At 30.9% G+C, this 25,756-nt stretch overlaps 1 protein-coding gene across 2 annotated transcripts; it reads right to left on the minus strand.

Moving 5' to 3' along the window:
* Nucleotides 1-474: 474 nt before the first annotated feature.
* LOC134728141 (proline dehydrogenase 1, mitochondrial-like) lies at nt 475-25,756 on the minus strand. Of its 2 annotated transcripts, XM_063592608.1 has the most exons (14): nt 25,378-25,756; nt 22,734-22,942; nt 18,590-18,630; nt 14,944-14,967; nt 13,107-13,253; nt 10,353-10,417; nt 9,845-10,029; nt 9,276-9,357; nt 8,789-8,881; nt 7,897-8,043; nt 6,693-6,788; nt 6,235-6,419; nt 5,546-5,634; nt 475-4,331 (listed from the first exon to the last, which is right to left on the minus strand). In XM_063592608.1, exons 1-14 carry the CDS (start codon nt 25,669-25,671, stop codon nt 4,126-4,128), a joined length of 1,863 nt encoding a protein of 620 aa, XP_063448678.1. In that variant the 5' UTR covers nt 25,672-25,756; the 3' UTR covers nt 475-4,125. The 2 variants fall into 2 exon arrangements, with proteins under 2 accessions (XP_063448678.1, XP_063448679.1); XM_063592609.1 differs by lacking the exon at nt 14,944-14,967 and having other exon boundaries at nt 25,378-25,754.

The raw sequence follows: 25,756 nt of genomic DNA on the forward strand, positions 1-25,756 counted from the left end.
TCTTCGTCCCATTTTTGGGTCTTGCATGCTTAGAAAATGTAGATTAAAAATCATTATTGGTGATTATTTTACAAGTAGTTATAAATTTACTAGTTCAAAATTCAAGATATTAGGAAAAAACTTGAAACAAAATACAACAAGACATTTCTGGCTTTGTATGCTGCAGATTACAAGAGAAAAATTTAAAAAAAGTGAAATCACAATCATTGAAAATAGTTGATAAAAGATCCTTTATGAACAAGGTGAAATAAAATGACAAATATGTCTGTAAGCTTTTATTAACAAACATAACAATTTTATAAACTGTATCTATTACAAAACTAAGTTTAAAAATCTGTGAAATGTAAAGAAACATTCATTAAGATGCAAATCATCTTATAAAACATATCTATAATCAAAACAAAGGAGGAGGTATGATAGACACCATTTTAACTCAATTGGTATTTATAAATATCAAAATTAAATAGACTTGAGCTTGATATTTTTGTAACACTTGAATGGTTGATCTAATTTCAAGCCTTATCATAATTTCTCCTTTGTTGACTACATAATAAGGTGGAAAATGAACATGTGCTACTTTAAATGTGTTACATTCTCTTTGATTCTGATGTGTCATAATTGTAAAAAAAATCTTTTAATTAGAATAAATAAATAGCATATATCTAACCAAAGGACAGATCAGCTAAAAGCCATGGGTATGCTTGCAAAAAGAACATCTGCATTAATAAATAAAACCACTTAAAAAATAATAAAACAGAAAATGTAAAACATTCCATCTCATTGTATAAATATTATGAACAAAGAATTCTGAAACATCAAATGAACACAGAAGGACTTGTAAAGAATTATAAATAAGGAATGTAAAATGGAGGTCACAGCTACCAATTTTTCAAATCTAATTTGTCTTAATTGTCAAGAAGAAAGATATATTGTTACATTTTAGCAGTCATAGTATGTGTTAAATAAAGGAACTCTGAAAGTTCAAATAACTTGGTCCTCAAGAAACTCCATTTAAAAGTGAAATGACTATATAAAAGAGGTCAATGTCATGTTTCTGGTGTTAGACCTTGTTCACCATATTAGACTTTCAGATAAATTTGAAAAAGATCTGCAAATTTTAAATTTGCATGGCAACATATTTTAGCCATTTTTGAAAGACTATAGTGACTAATTGACCAATGCAATAACAGAAAGTCTTATTCTGTTATCGAATACATGTATATGTACCTGTATGTAGCTTTTCATTAAATTGCATAGCTGTATTTGAACTCCCGAACATTGCTCCTTCTTCAAAATCTCAGTAAATGCACACAATAATTTCAGAATTTACAGTAAATAGTTCAAGATGTGGCTAATGCATTATCATACTTAAGTTTTGCATTCTGTGACAGTCATTTCAACACAATAATAACAATGAAGCCTTACAAATTAATACATGTATTTTAATCAATACTAACAGAAGATGTAAAACAGTTTCAGATAATGAGATTCATAAATAAACATTTAAATTACAAAGTAAAAATACAAAATAAATGTTATAGATGGTCACCACAAAGAAAAAAATACACAACTGATATTACTGATGGTCACTACAGCTGTTGAAAATACAGAATTGTTATAGATTGGTAATTTTCATATGACTACAGCAGTATCTTGGATATTTAATAAATAAATAAAATGTGCAAAACTAGGAAATATCTATGAGCTTGGTTTTGAGATTCAATGTAAAAGGATAAAAGAAAATTACAAATAATTAGGTGTTTCACCAGGGGCATAGAAGAGAAATTTCATAATATTTGTAAAATGTGTATTGAAAGCTTTGAAGATTGCAAATTATCAGAGTTAAGGGAAACACTTGAGATTCAAAATGTTCTTGATATAAGATTTCTTCTTTTTAAGGGAGTAGAAGTATTTGCATGTAGAATTAATCTTGTGAACTATACAAAATTAAAACTTTTCAAGCATCAATGACGATTCAAATTTGAGTCATTTCCTTTAAAAAATTACTGTTTATTTGATATATAACAAATTCAAGTTACACTTGCAAAAAGGGAAATAACTCTTACTTTACAAAAACATAAAATATTGCAAATTCAGAAATTATTGTGAGGTTTTTATTAGTCCAAATAAAGTGACTCAGTGATTATCCCAAAAATGAGAACTAGTATTCTGATATCTGATGCATTTATCTGTAAGCAGATTTTCATGAGATCACAAACAATAATCAAAATTTTTGGTCTTTTCTTAAAAAATTGTCATAATAAATACATGCAATAATTTCTGAATTTATAGTAGATAAAATATGAAATTTAATATGCTATAATATACAATGTGGAAACAGAAACAAATTTGTAAACAGAAACAAATGTGTAAATGAATGAGTATTCTTGAAATGGTCTTTTTCGCTTTACACAAAATTGGGGCAAAGACTCAAATCAAAGATCCCATCTTTAATTACCCTAAAATGACAACAGACAAATGTTAAGGACTAATATAATCTACAGCATACATTCCTGGCAAGATATATCTTTACCCTGCAGATACTTTAAGATAAAATTGAAGTTATTTGAGAAAATGAATTACATGCCCGTACAAATAGAGCCTAAAAATAATATCTTTCTGCTAACTTCAAGCTTGTAAATCGGTAAATCACATTATATTAAATCAATAACGTGTCCATGCATATGGTACACAGATGCCTCACTCGCACTATCATTTTCCATGTTCAGTGGACTGTGAAAACTCTAATTTTCATACCTGCCAACTGTCACTATTTGCGGGGAATTTTCCCCCATGGAGGCTCCCAAATGGAAATTTTGAAACAGCAATTTTGTCCACAATTTTAAACAAAACAATTACATTTAGAGACTTAAGGCTAATAAAAGTATGAAGCGGCCAAAAAACAACATTAAAATGTATTTAAAGACCCCCTTGAAGGTTTTTTAGGACTATGACAGCCATCTTGCACGCAAAACCCCCATGGGCATTTTGAAAAGTTGGCAGGTAAGAATTTTGCATTAAAATCAGAAAGATCATATCTAGGAAACATGTGTACTAAGTTTTTAAGTTGATTGGACTTCAACTTCATCAAAAACTATCTTGACTAAAAACTTTAACCAGAAGAGGGATAAATAGAAGAATGAACGCACAAACTGATAAAACATAATGCACCTATGTGGGGATTATAAAATATTTACATGGTTTAAACAGGGAAAACAGTCTTAAATAAGAGTGTTTGTTTATAAATGACCAAAGACATCTTTTTGGCAGGCACTAGGTACTAGAATTGTTGAAAAAACATTTTCATAGTTGATGGATAAAAACATTTACAATATTCTGACTACAGAATTTACTGTTATAAATGTTTACACAATAAATAAATCTTACAATGAACTTAAATGCATATATGATGTCTTATTAAAGCTTCATATTTTATTTTAAACTACATGTTACAAAAAAATAAGACACCAGTATTTAACAATCAGTGAATTGATTTTCATTTCCTTAGAAACAAAAAATCCAAATCAATGAAGCCTGTCTACTCTTAAACCTGGTTATAGAGATTACTTGCAAAAGGTGGTTCTTTTGTTTTTGGATAATCCACATTTTAAGGTTTTCATTGAGTGTACAAAAATAAACACTCTACATAAACAGTTAAACAGATAAAAAATAAAAATATCACAGACATTTTTACAACATTATCATCTGAGTATTCTACGAGATTCAGTTTTGACTTGTTAGCTGCTTACTGCCGATTAATTTCTATTTTGTTGGATACCAATTTTCATGGATTTCATTGGTACAGGTGAACCTTAGATGAAATTAAATGTCAAAGAATAACATACTTTCTATAAGCTTGCATTTGTATGCAGACTTCAGCAAAACCCTGAAATCAAGTATCCACATACATGTAAGTTTTTCTGAATCCATGAAAATAGGTACCCACGAAAATAAATGAATCTGCAGTATTAAAATTAAGTTATGTAAATTGTTAATACAAATTTTGATAGGTCATCAGTTTGGTTGTGCAAATAAATAGTACATTAAAATATCTGTAATACACAGTATATATATGCTCCGTAGAAATCAATTCGGTTTAATGAGTTCCAAATTCCTAATATTCGTTCATCCAACAGTAGAGTTCTCTAATGGGTTGTATCTCAATTGACCTGCTTTTACTCTTCTTTTTAGTTCTTTCCACAATAGAGATTTTTCTTTCTGGACTTTTTTAAGAATTCCTTTATTTTCCATTGCTCTGCGAGACAAATATGGCAGGACTTCTTCTACAGGACCATAGGGGACATATTTGTACACAGAATAGCCTGCTTGACCTATCCATAACAAAAATAGAATGTTTACATGATATATTACTTATAGCAAATGCTTTTAGCTCATTTAGCAAAAGATAAAGAAAGAGAAAGGAAATGAAAATTACTGCAATCTGGAGATGTTTATTGAGTGCCATAAAATTACTGTTTTTCTGATGTTATTCTCACATCTTCAAATTGTTTTGCTGCTTGAAGTATTTCAACATCATATGGTCAATCTTGAAGAAGGAATATTATGGCAGTGGACAAGTTTTTTTTTTTTTAAAATATGAAGTGCTGCTAAACTTGTCTTTTAGTCAACTCTTTTTTCTTAATGAACAAATACATGTGTGAAATTTGCAATATTTTATCATGGAAAAAATATTATGTTGCCACTATTTGGTATACTTGGTACATTTGTATATTGATGTGCTAGGTAAATCTAACAAATGGATTTTTTTTACCTTTTCCTATATACACTTTAAAGGGATGTATTCTCTGTTGTACAAAACTATAGATTGACCTCCAACTACTATATATTGACCTCCAACTACTATATATTGACCTCCAACTACTATATATTGACCTCCAAATCAATTGTTTTATCTAATGTTGGGTTGATATCTCATTGACATATACCTCCAATCTCAATTTATACATGTTACACCATTAAAAAGTAAATTGTTGTTCTAGATTGATGGTAAAACATGGTAAAAAGACTTTTTTTTTATTTGTAGCACAATCAATTTCGTGGTTCAGGTGTACTAGACCAAAATTAAAATCCAGAGAATAATGCTGAATCAACAGTTTAACATTTATATTAGTTTTTGAAGGATACCAATTGTTCATCGGTATAGGTTAACCTTGAATATATAATTTGAATAAAGTGCAAATTTTATCTATTGGCTTGTTTGCAGACTTTGGCAAAACCTTGAAATCAAATAACCATGAAAATACTATTTTTCATCCATCAACAAAAATTAATATCTATGAAAAAAAAAGATTCATCCACAGTAACTATCAGTTTTGGATTAATTACTTTAGTTGCAATCAATTTTCATGGTTCAAGCATTTTCAATTTCAAAGGTGCCTTATATCATGGTCGTCATCTACTTACTAAGAATTTGTATTTCGTTTAATATTAAATTCAGGGTATCCCCCTATCAATGATATTTACCTAATACCATGTTAACACATAACATGTACTGTTAAAACTATGAATCATATAAAATACTAACCGAGTGGAAAGCTGATTTGATCACACATGCCCAACAGCTGCCCAAAACAGATTAGTCGATCAGATTTCTTAATATCATGTCTATCCATTCTACAAAACAAATATCATACATTAGAAAAAACAAATCAGAACACAAACATCATTGGAATGAGAGTAGCCTCGGTGGCAGAGTGGTCTAAGAGTTTATACTACTTTCCATTTTGAATTTTCCTTAGAGTTCGGTATTTTTTTAATTACTTTTTTGTATTACTAGCCTGTAAACACTGAGGTTGTGAGTTAGAACACAAACAAGGCAGATGTTTTGTACTTCAAGTTTCATTGACAAGAATTGTCAGTTCTCCTAACAAAGGTCAGTAGTTCTCTTAGGGTATCCATCAATAAACCTGACGGCCATGAAATAGCAAATACAGATGAAAGTAGTGTTAAATCGATCAACTGAATAGGTATGGATTTTGCTCATTGTTAAAGGCTGCACAGTCACCTTTAGTTGTTAATTTCTAAGTCATTTGGTCTCTTTTGGAGAGTGGACTGGTTAGCAATCTTATAAATCTTTATATTTTGTCATTTTTATTATTTACATGATAAGAGAGAGATTTTTACCCTAGATTGGAAGAATGAATACCTACACATTTGATTTCAGTGGTTCAAAGGTTAAAGTTTTAGATCACAAAATGGCCTATATATACATACCCTTCTACAGCAAATCTAACCGTATCTTCATTATGACTGGCCACCATTACAGCTATTTGTCCCAACGGTCTTTGATTTATCTGATAGAAGACTTCCTCTAGACAGGCATGATACATATCTGTTGTAGCATTGTAATCAGCATTTATAGGATCTTCATAACCAACAGAGGCAGCTCTTTCTCTCTCCTATCAAAATATGTTAATATGTCAACAAATTGGTTGTAAGAGATAAATGTCTACCATTGTTTTAACAAGGCTGAAAGTAGCATTAACCACCAATCAATTAATATAATAAACTATGAAAAATAACAAAAAATAAAATTTAAATTATAAATCTTCTTTTATGGATTTATTCTATTCCACTATGGTACTCATTCATTTAAAAGTTACTTGTATTAATTTTTCCCTTGTATTTTTCCCTATTAAATTTGAGTATAGAAACAAGATTGTAGACTGTACCTGTTCCATATACGCTCCTCTAACCAGTTTGGCTCCAAATTGAAAATTTTCTCTCCTTGATAAATCTAAATCTACTTTTAAATTGGTCAATGAAGCCTATAAAGTAAAAGGAAAATATTATATGAAGATGCTACATATTTCCATAAGCTACCATTTTTATTTAGGGACCAGTAAAGGCCCACCCACCACTGGGTGCCAGATCTTCTGGTTGTATTGAAGACCAATTGGTGGCCTTCAGCTGTTATTTGCCCTTTGGTTGGGTTGTTGTCTCTTTGACTTATTCCCTATTTCAATTCTTAATTTTGTATTTGATATAGGAAATAACAGAAAGATTTCAACCAAATTAAAAGAAAGCAATTTGATAAAATGCTACATTACTGCCTGTCTTCTGGACTAAGAAATAAAACTTAGTCAGAAAACTTTACAATACACAAGACTTATACTTTTAAGTTTTCAACTTCTGTCCCGAAACTTGATTAAAGATTGGAACATACATCCTCTGGGTATCATTACAAAGAAGCAATTCATAAAAGAACCAGCTAAGCTATTCACAGAAATTTTAATTGGTTCCAAGTTGTCAGTTATTAACCTTCACACACACATAATTATATGATGTCCTGACATTGAACATTAATACATTTATAATTTATAATGTATTAATGTCCAATGTCAGGACATCATATACAATCAAGATCAAGACAGTGTTATTACATTAAATTCAATAGAGATATACTTAAATCAAAGCATGGGAGCGCTGGAAAGTCAGCTTTTCTCTACTGAATGTATTTTTTTTAACTTCTAGTTTTCCATTGTCATTTATTTGAATAACACCTAACAGGAGACTATTATGATCAAGCCCCAATTTAATTCATCCTTTAAAAGTTGAATGTTTGCAACTGTCATGCTTGCAATTGTACCTCCTTTTTTTAATCAAATATATGATTAAATTCTAAACGGTCAGATAGAAAATAGTCTCTCAAACAATTGAACAACAATAAAAGTATTATTATGAGAAACAGTTCATTTGTAAAGAAATCCATTTGTCAATTGGTAAAGCATTATCATGCACTTGAGAACCAAAAAATTCATGAATAAGTTCAGACACACGAAAAAAGGTTAACCGTTTGATTTTAAAAGAACCAAAGACCAGGCTGATTTACATGGTTTTCCCTAGTATCTTAATGGTAAGAGCATACAATAATACCTTTAAATAGGTCTGATATGTATTGAAGACTATAGCTTTATCCTTGTTAAATTTTCTCATCATTTCTATAACTATACGACTTATAGCTGGCTGGAAATAGGTTTGTTCAGCATCAACCATAACTCTTACATCTTTTTCTTTTGCATACTGTAAACAAAATGTGAGTCATAAATTTTACAATTCAATAAATTCACAAGACAATTCCTACATGTATCTTAGAACTGTAGACTTATTTAAATAAAATGCCTATATGGCCAAGCATTCGTTGCCCATGTAAAACCCCACTACATTCTGTATGTGCCTGTCACTAGTAAGGAGGCTGTAATTTAGTGGTTGTCAATTATTGCTGTATATCATATTGTTTTGTTTGATACAAATATAAGTCTACAAAATTCTCGTTTCAATTGTTTTACATTTGTTATTTTTGGCCTTTTATAGCTTGCTTTGTGTATGAGTTTTGCTCATCTTTGAAGGATGTACAGTGACTTGTAGTTGCTTACCTTCTATGTCATTTGTTCTCTGAAAGAGAGCTGATACATTAGCAATCATACCACATCTTCATATTTTTAAACACACAACATATCTTCCTCTCTATTATCCTGAATGAATGGAGCACGTAAGTGGGCAAACATGGTGGCAAACAAAAAGAAGGGTTCCCACAAATAAATGATCATCAATGTGACCTTAAGATTGCTCAAAATGTCCAACAGACATTTTGGTTTTACAAAAACTACTTATCATATCCAGAACTAATGCATATGCTTACAACTACTTCATTGAACTCTTGTGTATAGTTGCAATCATACCACATCTCAAATTTTGTTTACATATTGGTAATGAATTGAATTGATTGAAACAGTAAGAACAATATAACTATACATGTCTGAGTTACCTCCACTATAGTATTTAATCTTTTCAACATGTTTTTCAACTGTTCATCTTCTTCTTCTGTTAAACCTTCCATCATTTGTTCTGGTATTCCTGTCTGAAATAATTAAGTTTTGTTTCATTTAGTTTTGTAATATCGTTTTTTGTGGATAAATATGAAAAAAAAATCAAAAATTTAAAAGTTTAAAGGGGCATAACTCCATGCAATTAAATTTAATAATAAATTCCTGTTGATATGCAAATACATCTCTGGAACTATTCTTATTAAAGGTGAGTTGGATAATTTCAAATTTAATATTCATTCTTCCTCTTCTAGCCATTATCAACAGAAAGATACGTCCTTTAGATTCTGTCGGAAGTGATCTGCATCAGTAACAATAATAGGTGACTAACCTCTTTATTAGGGAAGATCAGTAATTATCACAATTGTCAGGTAACTAACCTCTTTATAAGGGACGATCAGTAATTTACAAAATTGTTAGGTAATTTACCTCTTTATTAGGGACGATCAGTAATTTACACAATTGTAGGTTTTCTTCTAGCAGATTATCCCAGTCCCATAAGTCTACTTCACTGAAAAATAGAGTTTTATATAAATTACACCTAGGACAATAAATTATGGAAAAGGTGCGAAAAAATTTAATATAACTTTAAAATAAACCATTTACTAAAATTTTCTTCCATTTATAGATAATCACAAGAATAGTTTATGCAACATGTTAATTTATAACTATTGGACGAATTGGGTAAAAAGTCAAAATCATAAAGTTCCAATTCTACCTGAAATATTTGTCAACAGAAATCAAAATTATAAAAACCACTGTTATTCAGGACTGTTTTGAAGTTTTTTTTGAAAATTCTGAAATTGAATTTTAAACATTGTTTGTCCCAAAAGAGGGGCAAACGACCTTTCCAAGATATCAGAATTAAGCTTTTATTTATGAAGAAACTTGGGATTCACCCTATCAGGTCTCAGGAATTAATGATAATTTTTTCAATATCCTAGAAAAAATGTTTTATTTTTTCCCAAATTCATCCCCTCCTAGAGCCCCTGACTTACCCGTCTTGGGATATATCTAGTATAGAGAACCATCTTTTTGTCTGGTCCCTAGATATTGGTACACCCATCACATCTAATGTTTTCTGGAACTCTTCCTGACGGAACTTCTTTAAAAGTATATCTCCTTCTCCAGCGAACTTCTCAAAAAGTTTTCTAGTTATAACCAATAATTCTGATAACTGAAGCTGTAGAAATAACATTTAATCTATTAATTTATAACATAATATACTGACATGAAATATCACACTGTGCATTGGTTGCAATCTCTTAGCTTCCTTTTCCTTTGTGTACTTTTAATGTAGATTTATCAAAATTGCTTTGTTTTATTAACGTAAATTAACCTTAGTACATCCTTTATTTCATAAGAGTATTTTCTATTCTTTGTGAAGATGTGAAAAAAAAGTTATGTATTGTAATTTTGATTTCTGAAAGGTGTCACATATAAAGTTTGGATCATTTCATAAACAATATTGCTTATGTATGATCCATGACAATAAAATAAGTTTACCAAGAATTGTGGTCTTCCCAAGGCGGTAAGTTTGATGGCAACAAATCCCGTACTTTTAGTTGAACCTGAAAAACACAAGTCTATTTATTAAAATATTAACATACCTAATTTTTTATAATGTGTATATATAAAACATGCAAGACTTTATCTTTTAAAGTTGTAGCAGTATCATATTTCATTTTTGTCAGTGTCTATTTTTTTCAAAACAATACATGCACTTTTATTCAAATTAAGGAATAACAGTACTGTAGTTGCCTGACTGTCAATTGAAGATTTGACGGTCGCAAATGCAGTTTTACTGGAAACGCATAGCAGAGACATTAAAACAGAAAATTGCGACTGTCAAATCAAAATTGATGGTGGCAACTCTTCAACTACAGTACTGTTATTCCAATTCTAATGCATTACAAAAAGGAAAAATACGATAAAACTTGAAAAAATGTCTAAATTTTTCAAATAAAAAAAAATCTGTGAAACTATATGAATGATTTTGGTACAAAGCCGTTATGGCTAAATACGACGTCATACAAATGAAAACTTACAAACTGGAGGTTATTACGTTACCTGTACGCTTCAAATTCAGATAATATTACATTAAAAAGGCGAATTTGAGGTAGGTGTTGTCTTATTTTCGATTAAATAGTAGTAATCGAACATTTGTTGATTCATCAATTCAAAATGGCGGGTCTCTCCTTAGTTACGCCTGGTTAACTGTGGATTTGACAGCAACTTTTAGCCAATGAAAAAAATTGTTACATCCAAATTGCATTAGAATAAATAATACATTCAATTTTGTTTATCAAATGTAATGTACACAGGGCAAAATGTATGTCACCAACATTTAAACTATTCAACAAGTACTTTTATTTTACCTAATTTTGAACACCAGATTAATTGGCTGTAGCTTATTCCTTTACAATATTTTACAACTAAGAGGGGAAAAGGGGAGGGGTCTCATTCCAAATACCTGAGAAATTAAATACCAAATCTAGAATTCCTGTGAACATAATGTGTCCATTCCTGCTTCACAATATAATTAAATCCCAAATTCCTGATGATTTAATTAACAGGCTGATCATGAATTCCCCTTAATCTAATGGCTCAATCTGGAATCCAAACCAAAATGGTCCTTTTACCCCTCAAATGAGACTTGTTAATTTTTACTATAAACAAATGCCCTAAATTAGGACATTTTGACTGTAATATTATTTTGGTGATATGGTACCTTAGATGGAAGTCCCAATTGAACAGTCAAATAGACCTTTTTTAAGAAAAAAAAGAAATGCAAGATCTTTCAAAAAACATATTTATTAAAACTTCCGATCTACATGAAATATGATTAAACAATAAATATTTCCAATCTATATATATATTGAAAAATTGACCAATGAGGTAAAAAGGATGCGTCCAAAGTGCATTGATGTCCCACTCACAGTCTCATTTTCCATGTTCAGTGGACCATGAAATTTGGGTGAAAACTGTAATATGGCATTAAAATTAGAAAGATCATATCCTAGGGAACATGTGTACTACGTTTCAAGTTTATTGGACTTATTAACTTCATCAAAAACTATCTTGACCCCAAACTTGTATTTCGTTCATTTTTTTGGTACATAAATGAGGCTATTAATTTTATCGTTTGAATTGTTTTACATTTGTCATTTCTGAGCCTTTTATAGCTGACTATGCAGCATGGGTTTGTTCATTGTTGAAGGTTGTACAGTGATCTGTAGCAGTTCATTTCTGTGTCATTTGGTCTCTTGTGGAGAGTTGTATCATTGACAATCATACTACATCTTGTTTTTTTAAGATCCAAATGAAACAATTTTATATCTAGCAAAAGCAACACAGGCTGTTGTTACACTTTAAATTATTCTCTTTTATAATACAGAACTACAAAACTTGTCTTGAAGAATTGCTCATCTATATCAGATTAAGAAATGATGCTTGTTTGATCATAGCTTGAAAGAAATAGAAAATGTCTAGCTGAAAAAATATCTCCTTATAAAATATTAGCAAGACTTTGGCATGCAATTGTACTAATAGTGTACTGATCATAATGATAATCAATTGTACTGGCGTATCCTATGATGGACACAAAATCAATGTCAATAAAAACCTTTTTTGAATCAATGTCTGAACATCTTTTCTCTATTTCCATTAATCTTATTGATTGCAGTAACTAAGGTTAAGTGGAAACTTCAGTTAAAAGCAATGTAAAAAATAATAATATCTAATAATACAAAGAAGACATAGGCAATAATACAAAGGTGAAACTATCTACTACATCTGTAAACTTTCACATTCCTAGGACAGGCAGATAATATTAATTTTTCTTGATTATATAGCAAACCTTTACAAATTTCTTTCAAGAGATTGTTAATGAGTAGTAAAACTAAGATGAAAATTGGGAACATTTCAACCCAACCAAAGAGCAGATAACAGTTGAAGTCCACCAATGGGTCTTTAACACAGCAACAAAAACAGCATCCAAAAAAGATTTTATCATATGGAACATGTGTACTAAGTATCAAGTTGATATGACTTCAACTTCAACTTCATCAAAGACTACCTGGACTAAAAACTTTTACCAGAAGCAGGACTGACTGAAAACCATAATGCCCCTATATATATAGCTAGGAAGGGCATGAAAATATTTATATAAAAAGTAATAACAAAGCCCAACTACAAGGCATAACTTATGTTACCTAACATGGTCAATGCCCAAAACACCTCTATAAACTTAACAATTACCTGATACAGCATCAACACATTGAAGGAATATGTTCATGTTCTCATCACACTTGGCCTCATCGTCATAGAAATAGGTCCTGGCACTGACGACATTCTCACGTCTATCTAAAAACTCTTCATGTGCAGCAAATCTCTGTTGTTCTGGGTCTGAAAATATACAGTTAAATGTTCAGCAATTTATATAAATCTGAAAATGTTTGTTAAATCAGCATTCACTTTAATTTCAGTTAAGTTAAAACAAAATGGGGAAAAGCTGAACCGAAAATTAAAATTCCCAAAGAGCTGGAATTCTTCAAACTTGCTCTTTCGAGAGAGATCAAGAGATAAATTTTCTGAAAATGTCAGTTGTAGATAATGTGATAGAATTTGTGTTTGTTCTACAAATTTTGGTTGCTATAGAATAAAATTAGACTTTTCGGTGCAACTATTCCCAAATATTTATTTTTAAAGAACAATGCTGTTGTAAGTCACTGTAATTGCAAATTTGTAAGATATATGTTACTATACACCATAAATAAGCATGATCTAAAATCTTTGTTGGTATTACTGTTCAACTGGTCAGAAATATTGACCAACGGCTGTGGAAAAAATGCAGTCAAGTCATCATAGTGCAAAATGATAAAATACTTACGCTTCATTTTATTAGGAATATATATGGCTAAATAAAGAGTCATTTGAAAGAACAGAGGAAGTAAATTTAGAATTGGTAAAAAATTTTAACTTTTTTTTTTATAAGCACAAAGCTGCTAAGCTCCCAAAAAATTGCCTACTCGGCATGTTTCTAAAATTCCAGTGCAGAAAAATAGATAAATTAAGAAATAGAGTTAAAAAAAATATAAGTGTGCACCCTTCAATCAGGTCTTAGTTGTTACCGACTAATCTATTTATGAAAGTAATATAATACAAATGTAGTAATAAAAAGTGCAGTTACATGTTGGAAACCAAAACCACGGAAGAAAACCATTATCACTGCACAAAATGGGAATGATGGTTATTTCACAACAGTATTTAGGGATATAGAAATTTTACTATCCTGTAACTATGGTGAAAGTGGTAGGATAGACAATATTTGACTGAAACTTCTATCCTGTTACTATGGTTACTGCTATCCTGTTACTATGGTTACTGCTATCCTGTTACTATGGTGAAAGTTACAGAATAGACAAAAATTGACTGAAACTTCTATCCTGTTACTACAGTTACTGCTATCCTGTTACTATGGTTACTGCTATCCTGTTACTATGGTTACTGCTATCCTGTTACTATGGTGAAAGTTACAGAATAGACAATAATTGACTGAAACTTCTATCCTGTTACTACAGTTACTGCTATCCTGTTACTATGGTGAAAGTTACAGAATAGACAATAATTGACTGAAACTTCTATCCTGTTACTACAGTTACTGCTATCCTGTTACTATGGTTACTGCTATCCTGTTACTATGGTGAAAGTTACAGAATAGACAATAATTGACTGAAACTTCTATCATGTTACTATGATTAAAGTAGCAGGATAGACAATATTTGACTGAATTGTCTTAAATATAATATAAATTACCATAATTATATATAAAAAAAATAACACCATGAAAAGTTTTATTGTTAGAATTAATTTCAAAGGTCACAACTTCTGTATTTTAGGTCACACAAAATGTAAAAAGTCTGCTGTTAGTTACAGTATAGAGCATATTTTGGTGATATATCATAGAAATATGTTCCTGTTATCAACACCAAGTGATAGCAGTATGACAATATGTGATAGAATTACTTCATGTTGGGTATATTAGGAAGATAGAGAAAATATTTATTATGATGAATTGCAGGTGCCTCAGACTTACGTTGTGGATGCTCCTTTTTATGACCTTTGAAAAACAATTTTTATAGGTATTTTTCTGTAAAACATGTACATGGATATGGAAGTCAGGAAGATGGACAAACAATCTATATATATATATATATAATGTATTGTGATAATGAATGATTTTTATGTTCTGTGCTTGATGAAAATTCAGAATTGATATTTTTTATCAGTTATAAATCTTTGCAGATCTTCACTTTTAAATCAGTGACCAACTTGTCGACAAAGTCAAGTTATTAGGTTAGGTCAGTCATAAATCTACAATGACATGATGATATCTGATTGGAAAAGCAATCGTGGGACTTAAAGACTTTGTTTTAAATTTATTTTTTTCTACTTCATTTAAGGAGGTAGACCTTGGTTAAGGGAAATAACTCTTAAAATCATCAGTACGTTTGTGTCAACCATTTTCAGAAATATATTCTAAGCTTCAAGGTTACATGAATTATTTCCAATCTGTTCCAGGTAAATGCTTAAAATACATTGATGAAACTTGACTTTTACAAATGCATAACTGACTTAAAGAGTTGTCTCCCTCAACCAAGGTCTACCCCGTTAATACTTTTAAATATTTTAAAATAAATTAAGATGCAATAATGTAGGAGATTACTTTGAATTTAGGGGTGGGGATGGAAAATTCCCCTCCCTATTTTTTAGCATAAAAAAGTTATTAAGCACAATAACTGAAAATGAAACATAACATGTACACATTCGAGCAAGTAAGTTATATAACACCTACTTAATCTGAGCTATTTAGACACAAATAGTTTATACTATATAAACCTATATTCCCCATGTACCCACGAATTCCAAGAAAATTAGTACCCAAAGAATGTTAATGAATCCATATATATATAGAGTTATCATTATTACTTACATTTTTCAGCTTTTCCTTGAATGTCAGGAATTCTTATACAATATATATGTTTTAACTGTGCAATACAATGTATAATAGTAAATACACAAATTGCCTAGTTACAGCCTATACTGTGGATTCATTATTTGTTGGATACCAATCTTTGTGGATTTTGTGTGTACAGGTGTTTAATGAATAACGTTTTTTTACAGGCTTAAATGTTGACTGTAGTTATTATAAAACCATGAAATCAAATATACAGGAATATGCATCAGTTTTCTCTCATTCAAAAAAAATCCAGGAAAATAAATGAATCCACAGTATTTCTCAATATATATACCAAAACCAGAGACATGTATACTAAAGAGATTAGCGACTTGGAAATCTCGCTGACTTCACGCGTGTAAACTCGTACCCAGCATCCTCTAATCATATGATAACGAGATTAGCGGTAGTCTAGACAACCGATAATAATCACTCGGAACACCCTGTTGTTTTTCTTTGTATAAAGGACCAGGACAAAGACTTTCAGAATTAAAATCTTGTATTGTAAACAAATTCGCAGTTGAATAATAATGACTCTGTTAACATGTAGCATTAATCGGTCTGTTAATTAGGGGGTCCCTTGATTAGGTGTGTATGTGGAAAATTATTACCTTTACAGGAAATAACTGTAATGTCGAAGATGTCAGCAAGCGAAATTTTCCCTTTTAAAATTAACTTTCATCTCAATATAAATATCTATATTAAAATTGATACTTGGTGGTTGTTGTGATATGAAATTCGCGATCTCCAAGACAGATTTTTTATCATGGGACGACGATTTAGATTTAGATATATTGTTAGGGGAAGACAAAGACACTGACCCAATTGTAGATTATAGTGACGACGACTTTGTTCAAGCGACAGGTGTGCAACCCCCCCCCCCCCAAAAAAAAAAAGGTCAAGGAAATTGACAAGAGCTTAAGTGCAGATTATACTGCTACTGATGATTACAAATGTCCTGACTGTGATAAGATTCTGAAATCTATCTCTGGGTTCCATGGACACACTTCAAGCCAACATGGAAAACAATTGGAAGGTAATTTAGGCGAAAATGTTTTTTTTTTCTTCATCCTTTTGCCAAGGACCGATTTGTTAAAAAAAAAAGAATATGCAAAAGTACATGTCCTTTAAAAGTATTAAAGGTCCTGTCCATGCATGCTATGTTAATTTTGTAATACTTCCCTAAGAAAAACTTTAAGAATCATCAATTCCGCCAAGATTGAATAGTTGTTATGAAAAAAAAATGTCAAAGTGGCTAAATGGTACTTAATTTAAATGGCTTCGTGGTGCATATATGTTTCTGCAATTGCAAAAAGATATTTCCTTCTTCAAAAAAATAAATAAATATACATTTATAATGCATAACAACTTGACAAGATATGTTGGGCTACTTTACACTGTGATAAAAATTTTCAAGTTTTAACACCAGGGGTTCACACTACCTTGTTTATGATGTTAATAATTAATCTAGAAAGACTTCATCAATTTGTTAACAACAGGTGACATTTCTGCATGTCCAAGGGTTTAATTACAAGTGGAAGAATCATACAGCTATAGTGACTTATAACCAAACATGTTTGATCTTTACTTCATGTACCTTACAGGATGTTTACTTAATTATTAATACATGCAGGTGTCAAATTATAAACAGTTTTATTGCCATGATCAAGATTTTTAATTACCAACATTAAAATCTGAATCAGTTGAGCTTAACAACAAGAACATTAGCATGTGTTTAGTAATTTAGCATACCTGATATAAATCCGGGATCTTTTAAGAAATAGCAGATGTGTAAAATCAAAGGTGAATAAAAAGGGACAGGAGTAAAAGAACCATGATTTATATATTTTGAATAGACATAATGTATTTGTCACAATGTAAGATATCAAGAATGCTATATATATAAACAATGTTTTAAGGTGACATTTCATTCAGAATGAGAATTCTGTAGGACGAAATTGTGCTAAATAGCGACCTCGAGAAGCCATTTTAGACCATTCAAGTAGTTTTGTTATCCAACGCTCTTTTTATTCAGGATTATCCTTGTCCAAATATAATAGAAGAAACCATTTTATAAACCTTATATGTCATTGTTTAAACAAGCACAACCTCGAAATATTGCTTAGTTTTATTTATTTTTGTTCCAAAAGTCGGGAGCCTTATCGAGTACTGAATCTAAAATTTGGGCTTCTTGAATCGGGATATAAATTTGCCTATAATTTTATTAAATATTACTAAAGAAAGCTTAAAATTACAGATAAACTATGCCTCTATATAAATTTAAAGTTATTCTTAACTGAATTGTGTTGATATAGATTGTATTTTATTATAATTTGGTTGTTTTCTGTACGTTAAAGCTGTTTGTAAATAATCAATATGGCGGATAGTTGGCGAATTTTCTACTCTCGAGAAATCTCGTGCACACGCGTGAAGTTGACCGCTGGTTAATAGCCATAACGATAAGTTGCCAATCTCTGTATTTATATGTCTCTGACCAAAACACATAAATTAAATAAATGTAAAAATAAAATTGTAGTGTATTTTTACATATGGCAAGTAATTAAGGGTACATAAACAAATCTTTTTAATAAAATAAATGATCTTATTGGTGGCTTTGATCTGTATTTAATACATGTTTATCTGCCAGTATTTTTGTCTAAACTTTTTGTATTGCATACTCTATCTGTATCCTTTTTAATTTTCGTTTGAACAATTTCAAACTTACCCAATTCTTCTAGAGGTGGCTGATTTTCTGGAACACAACCCCTGAAAAGAGAAAGTAAAATCAAAATAGGCTATGGCTAGAGGTATAGCGGAGGGTTGAGATCTCACAAACATGTTTAATTCCGCCGCATTTTGTGCCTGTCCCAAGTCAGGAGCCTCTGTTCTTTGTTAGTCTTGTATCATTTTAATTTTAGTTTCTTGTGTACAATTTGGAAATTGTTATGGCGTTCATTATCACTGAACTAGTATATATTTGTTTAGGGGTCAGCTGAAGGACGGCTCCGGGTGAAGGAATTTCTCGCTACATTGAAGACCTGTTGGTGACCTTCTGCTGTTGTTGTTTTTTTGTATGGTCGGGTAATTGTCTCTTTGACACATTCTCCATTCCCATTCTCAATTTTATTATTTATTTGGTGTAAGCTATTCAATTAACCAACTTAATGTTGGCCATGCATTCTAGAAAACTGCTATTGCTCTGAAAATGAAAAGACATTGCACAAGCAACTATACAAAAATTGTTGTTCTTATGATAAAGAGAAACAGGTAGATCTTAACTGAGACTGCCTTCGAGATTGGAATCGTCAAAAAGGGTTATTCTTGGATATTCACAAGTTTCAAAGACATTTCTAAGCCTTTATCACCCTCTCAGCTATGTGTTATTATATTTATATTTATAAATTTTTAACTTATATAGAAAATTTCATGTTGTTTAAGCCTAGATATATAACAAATAGGACCATTGCCAAATTTCTGTTATGGAGGTCTGACAAAGGTACAAAAACTTTGAAAAAAAAACCTGGTAAAGAAACTACAAAGTTAAATTTTGAGAATGATTTTGGATTTTTTAATTTATAAATTATCACGAAAAATGCAGTCTATTTCTACCCATTACAATGTCATACTTATTTAGTAGTCAGTTCATCAAATTTAATATTATACCACCAAAATAAACATTTTAAATAAAAAAAATTACAAACTTCTGAATGAACAATCATTGACTGAAAATTTCATGTTGTTTAAGCCTAGATATATAACAAATATGACCATTGCCAAATTTCTGTTATGGAGGTCTGACAAAGGTACAAAAACTTTGGAAAAAAAAAGGCCGGTATAGAAACTACAAAGTTGAATTTTGCAAATGTCATTTGTGAATGAACAATCACTGACTGTGAAAATATGAGTCTATCAAGCATTAAATTGAGGATTTTATGTACATGTACTAAATGAACTATATCTTATATAATATTCATGCACTATTCCTTGAGCACTGGTGCATTTCATATCATCGTTACACAAAATTAAAACTATGTTATTCATGACAAATAAGTAATCAAAGCACCGTTAATGCTGTAATCCAGCCAATTTGTAGCTACAATCTAGCTAGACATTTTTTTAGGATTTTATTCACTATATTAAAACTGTGTTATTTATGAAAAATATGCAATCAAAGCACTGATAGTGCTGCGATCCAGCAAAAAGTAAAATCACAAAAATACTAAACTCAGAGGAAAATCAATTTGGAAAGTCCATAATCACACGGCAAAATCAAAAAACAAAACGCATCAAAAACAAATGGACAAGAACTGTCATATTCCTGACTTGGTACAGGCATTTTCAAATGTAGAAAATGGTGGATTAAACCTGGTTCTATAGCGCTAACCCTCTCACTTTAATAACAGTCTCATCAAATTCCCCTACATTTACATGATGCGTTAAATAAACAGTCACAATTAATAAAATAGTCAAAATATGGGTACATCAGTCATCATCGTATAACAATTTTAAAAGGAACAATTTAACAGGACACAAAAACATCTACGAACACATGGATTGATTTGAGTGTCTGACGTCAGAAAAATTATATACGTCACATAAATTTGTCGTTCAATGTGCATACAAACAATTTTAAAATTTACATAGGCAATGTACGCATACAGGGTTAAAAAATCAAAAGTATGTAAGAATAAATTACAGAAATAGACTGAGATTCAAACTAGTCCAAAAGGTATACATAGAATTTATGAGAATCCAAAACTTTTAAAAGGAACAATTTAACAGGACACAAAAACATATACTATCTACGAACACATGGAATTATGTTGCCAGTCAGACCTTTTTTCTGATCTCATTTACAACATTTGCTGTGTTTTTCCTGCTATTATAGTTTATTTGGATTGCCAAATAGAGGAAATATTTCTCAGTATTGATGCAATTTCTTTAGATATATCAATTTTAGGAAGTACACTGATTTTTGCATGAGTCAAACTTACATTTGAATGCGTACACAAAAATTGAACACATGGAAGGACAGTCAAGGGAAACACTTCCTGTCCTCATTGGTAATTCAGCGGCATAACAATACATGTTATTAATTGTTGATAATTCTTCTTTCACAAATCATTTACAAAATACTGTATATCAAAAGTAATATGTTCAAATTAGTAACTCTGGGACACTGAAATTTTTTTTATTATTGCTGAATACCAGTAGATGTACTTACTTAAAATGTCCCTTCAGAGTATTAGTCCAAGTTAAGTTAGTTTGTTTACACATGTGCACGTTTGTACATAGATATATTGTAAATATTAATTTTCTCTGTAACTTTGACATGTACGGTAGTTTTATGAGAATAAAGTCCAAGATAAATTTTTAAATTATTACACATGTAGAGGTCACTATTGGTATTACTGGGTAAATACATGAAGTAAGGTATGGCAATGTTAATTAAGTCACTTAGGAGATAACTGTATTGTATTTTAAGCTCCGACGGCATCAATTGGGGATTTGATGGTCGCAAATTAAGTTTACTGGCGACGCGTTAGGGGAGACAGTAAACGGGTATTTGCGACCATCAAATCCCCAATTGATGCCGTCGGAGCTTAAAATACAATATTGTTATCTCCATTCTAATGAAACTGACAGAAAACAACGTTAAAACATGTATTTTAAATCTGTCATATGACGTCTGCGCTTGCGCGTAGGTCCCATAGCATCAATTGTCAATTGATGCCATGTAAGAAAGTGACGTTATCCAATCAAAATGAACGTTACAAACGTTGTTGCATTAGAATTAGTATTTTAATTCAATTACAGTGTATGTAACAAAAGTGAAATTACACATGTAACTGCTACCAATTAAGACAGCATTTGAATAAAGGTAATTCCCACAAATACTCACATCTTTATATCTTGCCTTGGGAAAGGATAGGAATGTATATATAGCATTTGTAAAAAGTGTGGGAAACCATTTTGGTATCATGATTACATGAATACAACATCTTGTGCCAGAATTTAAACAAGTTCTTACACAAGCATACAATACTGATAAAATACTTTCATGATCCTTGAACTTGATTAAATGTGATGTCACATGCTTGGAAACACTACAGTGTGTGTGTCTAGAATAATAACTAACTTGTGACTTCAAGGGATCCCTTGACAATTTGTGAACAATTGATGATGTTATCCAGAGGTAGAAGGTTTCAATTTGAAATTGTGTTTGGTTGGAAGTTGAATTTGAAGGTGTCCATATATTGGTTGGAATTCTGAGAAAGAGTTGACTGAAAGTTCTTTTTCAATCTTTGTGGTTGTTGAAGATTTTAAGTTGGTAAATCAGCATCATGGTGTATGCCTTTGCAAAAAAAAAAATCTGTCAGTTTTATCTTCGCCTATGCTTTTATCTGGATTTTTTCTTGTTTGTCTTGTAAATATATTTGATGTGGTTCTATACTGTGCACTTACAATGTATATCCAAGTAGAGGGTATAATTTGGCCCTTGTACAACAACAGTTTGACCTCCATACCTGACATATTTGAGTTATCTTACTTTGTTCATGATTTTACATTGTAGTTAATTCCATTTTAATAACAGATTTATATTCCATGTTTTACTTTAACATGGAAAGTACAGTAATTCAAGAATACATCATATACTAATAAACTCCTTATTATAATTTATCATTAAAAAATGCTTGGTTTGACTGGATAGGATCTTAAAAATGATCACCTCAATGCACTATTTTAATTAAACTATCAAAGGTAGTGGTAAATCGGAGAAGATTTCAATATCAAGTCAGTACCGTATGGTATGGGGTGTATTTCATGCAATCCTTTCCCAAAATTATGAAACATATCTATTAACCTACTTTGCCTCTGCCTCTTTGGCCTGTTTTGATGAAAGATCTTCCTCTACACTGTAATCAAGTATAGACTTCACACCAAACTGTTGATTTCTTGAAACAAGAGGCCTAATGGCAATCTGATCTTCTCCTGCCACAAAATGGCCATAAAATGTTCCTTTCATTAGTGTTGTAAATAAAGTCTTTCCTAGCAACCTCCGACTCCATTTCAAAATCTGTAATTGAAAATACATTATGGATAAATTTCTAATCACACTAAGTTTTTTATGGCATTTTCATGCCATATTCTCAATAGACAACTTTCGAGTTTATCCGTCACCGAAAAAAAACCAATTATGCGCCCCTGTATGACGTCATTCACCAGATAATGGTGCCCAACTGTATCCCTGCACTATATACGTTCATCAAGGGTCTTAGTGATCGTCATTGTGCAGGATAAACAAGAAACATTATGGTTGTTCTGTAGTAAGTTACTTTAAATGACAATTCCTTAATGACAGCAGTGCTGATTGTCAATTTTGAGAATTCAATTTGCCATATACATTTTTGTGTAATTCGTACAATATAGATTTATTGTTTTCCAACCACTCGCTCAACATTGGAATGGAAGTGACAACGCCCCCAAACGTACAAATGACGTTCACTAATACCAGAGTTTTTGACGGAAATGCATCGTACTCGAATTACAGTGTAATTTCATCCCCCAACTTGCAATTTGAGGCATAAAACATGGAGAACTAAATTTGGAAGGGGTATATAACATGGAAAGAAATTTGGAAGGGGTATAAAACATTGCAAGTAACCCACTGTCAACACTAGGGACTATATTCCTGAACAATGAAAATCAAGAGACCACAATTGCGGTCTCTGACCTACATGTAATAGCTACATGATAAGCAATAATTTCAAAATGGCTTGAATACGGAATGTAGCTAATAGCTTCATGCCTTTGTCAAAGCAAAAACACATGCATGTGCATGAGTCTAGACAGATGGACATATCAAGGATATAGGGTTAATCCTCTGTCTTACATGTATAGGTATATATATGCTAAGTTTGTAAAATTATAATAAGTTTTTTACTCTATAATTAGATTGTCCACTATTAAAAGTTTATAATTAAGATTCCTTGTTTGAACATCCTAGAGCTTAACTATAAAAAAATATTTAATATCTTGCATAAGACAATGTGAATAATCCAATACTAACTTTAAAACCATTATCATACTTATCCAAATTACCTCATTTATATTAAGACATAAATGACTTTTTACTTGTAATATTTTATGATAATTATTTCCCTTTGACAAATTGATATTATTTTTATGTTTAATGTTAAAGATAATTTAGATATTCCAATTATTTTTATTGTTTAAAATTCTGTGATTTTTTTTAAAAATTAATAATTAGAATTATTTGTGACAGGTTTTATTTTATTTCAAAATCTTGTCAAATACTGGTTTTATATCTAAAATTAAGGATTTATATTTTTGATGTAATTCACTCAGTTTTCATTCAAGATTTTGTCTTGAATAATAGGTTAAATATTAATTAATAAGCTGAATTATGACCTTTAGTTAATGCTGTCATTTCCTTTGAGAATTAAGTAAAAATGTATGTATTATGTTATGTTGTTTTAAAGATAAGTTTGGTTAGGCAAGAATTATCATGTTGTTAATAGAAGGATTTAAATAAAATACTGTAAATTCAGAAATTATTGCTACATTTTTATTTATATTGCAAAAAATGTCACAGAGTTGTAACCTCCTCAATAATTTACACTCACATTTTTGAATATTTTATATGAATTATACAGGATTTTTCTCAAAATCATAAAAATTAAAATTGCATTTAAATAATAAATGCAGGTTATAATTTCTGAATTTACATGCACGTACAGTAGTCCAAAGATGATTGTCATGTAAACAATTAAAAAGAAGGAACTTTTTAAATGAGAATTGAAGCTTAGGTATTATTGAGATGATGAACTTTCGGGCGTTTTAAAGCTGACTATGTATTATGGGCTTTGCTCATTGTTGAAGCTGTACAGTCACCTAGAGTTGTTAATTTCTGTAACAGTTAGGTCTCTTGACAGTTGAGGAGAGTTGTCATGGTTGTCTCATTGACATTCATACCACATGTCCTATGTTTTAGGGTTAATTGTTAATAAAATAACCTTCATTGATGGGGCTTTGAATTGCTGTCTTTGTTCTATTGGAATAGAAATATTTTATAGGGCTTGAATTCAGTGGTGGGTCTTGAACTTTTTGTAAAAAGGGGACACTCTTTACCTTAGACTGGCTTAGTGGCATGCCCTTCAGTAATTCACTACATGTATATAATCAACCAAAAGTTTCCCACAAAAAGACAGAACACCCCCACCCTCCTTAGCCCCTTTGTGCAGATATTTAACATCTTGCTTGATTGTTGTGAATAATGAGCAGATAGGTCTAACCCATGCATGAAAAATCTTAGCCAAATGAATTATTTCATAAACAAATGTTGGAAGTTTTAGTAGTAGTTTGCATGTTGGAGGTTTATTGAGGGTCATGGTTTATTGAGGGTCATGCCTTTTCTCCTTCACTGCTTCAGCATTCAGGATTACATAAACATGCAAGTGTGTATACTGACAATTAATACAGTGCTCTTACCTCGGTATTGTTTTTTACCAAAAATTCAACCGAACACAGATTGAATACAAATAGTGCCCGAACAAGTTCTGATGTCTTTTTGCTGCGAAAAGCCTCTTCGGCATTTCCAAACGTCAGATCAAGTTTGTGTTGTTTTTCCTCATTGTCGTTCAGCTTAGATAAACTTTCGGCATCCTTGATTTCAGCTCCTAATGTAGATTTAGGAAATGTTTGTACAGAATATAATGGATGCTTTCTCGAATGGCTGATCAAAAGTAAATTTCTCTTCCGGATAAGTTTTAAAACATTTGCCATGTTATCACACCGTTTTGTTGTGTTGTTGTGATGAATGAGTCGTGGGTCAAGGTCACGAACTCAGCACGTGGGCAAGAATTTAGAT

This window comes from Mytilus trossulus, chromosome 8 (assembly GCF_036588685.1).
Source record: "Mytilus trossulus isolate FHL-02 chromosome 8, PNRI_Mtr1.1.1.hap1, whole genome shotgun sequence".
Lineage (NCBI taxonomy): Eukaryota > Metazoa > Mollusca > Bivalvia > Mytilida > Mytilidae > Mytilus > Mytilus trossulus.

What these genes read in the sequence shown, in the direction of transcription:
- LOC134728141 (XM_063592608.1), bottom strand. Translation starts at nt 25,671, where the DNA reads ATGGCAAATGTTTTAAAACTTATCCGGAAGAGAAATTTACTTTTGATC. An exon ending in TAAAAAGGAGCATCCACAAC is followed by an intron (nt 13,254 to 14,943) that starts GTAAGTCTGAGG and finishes GTATATTTTCAG; the next exon opens with ACCCAGAACAACAGAGATTT. An exon ending in TGGGAAGACCACAATTCTTG is followed by an intron (nt 10,030 to 10,352) that starts GTAAACTTATTT and finishes TTATTTCTACAG; the next exon opens with CTTCAGTTATCAGAATTATT.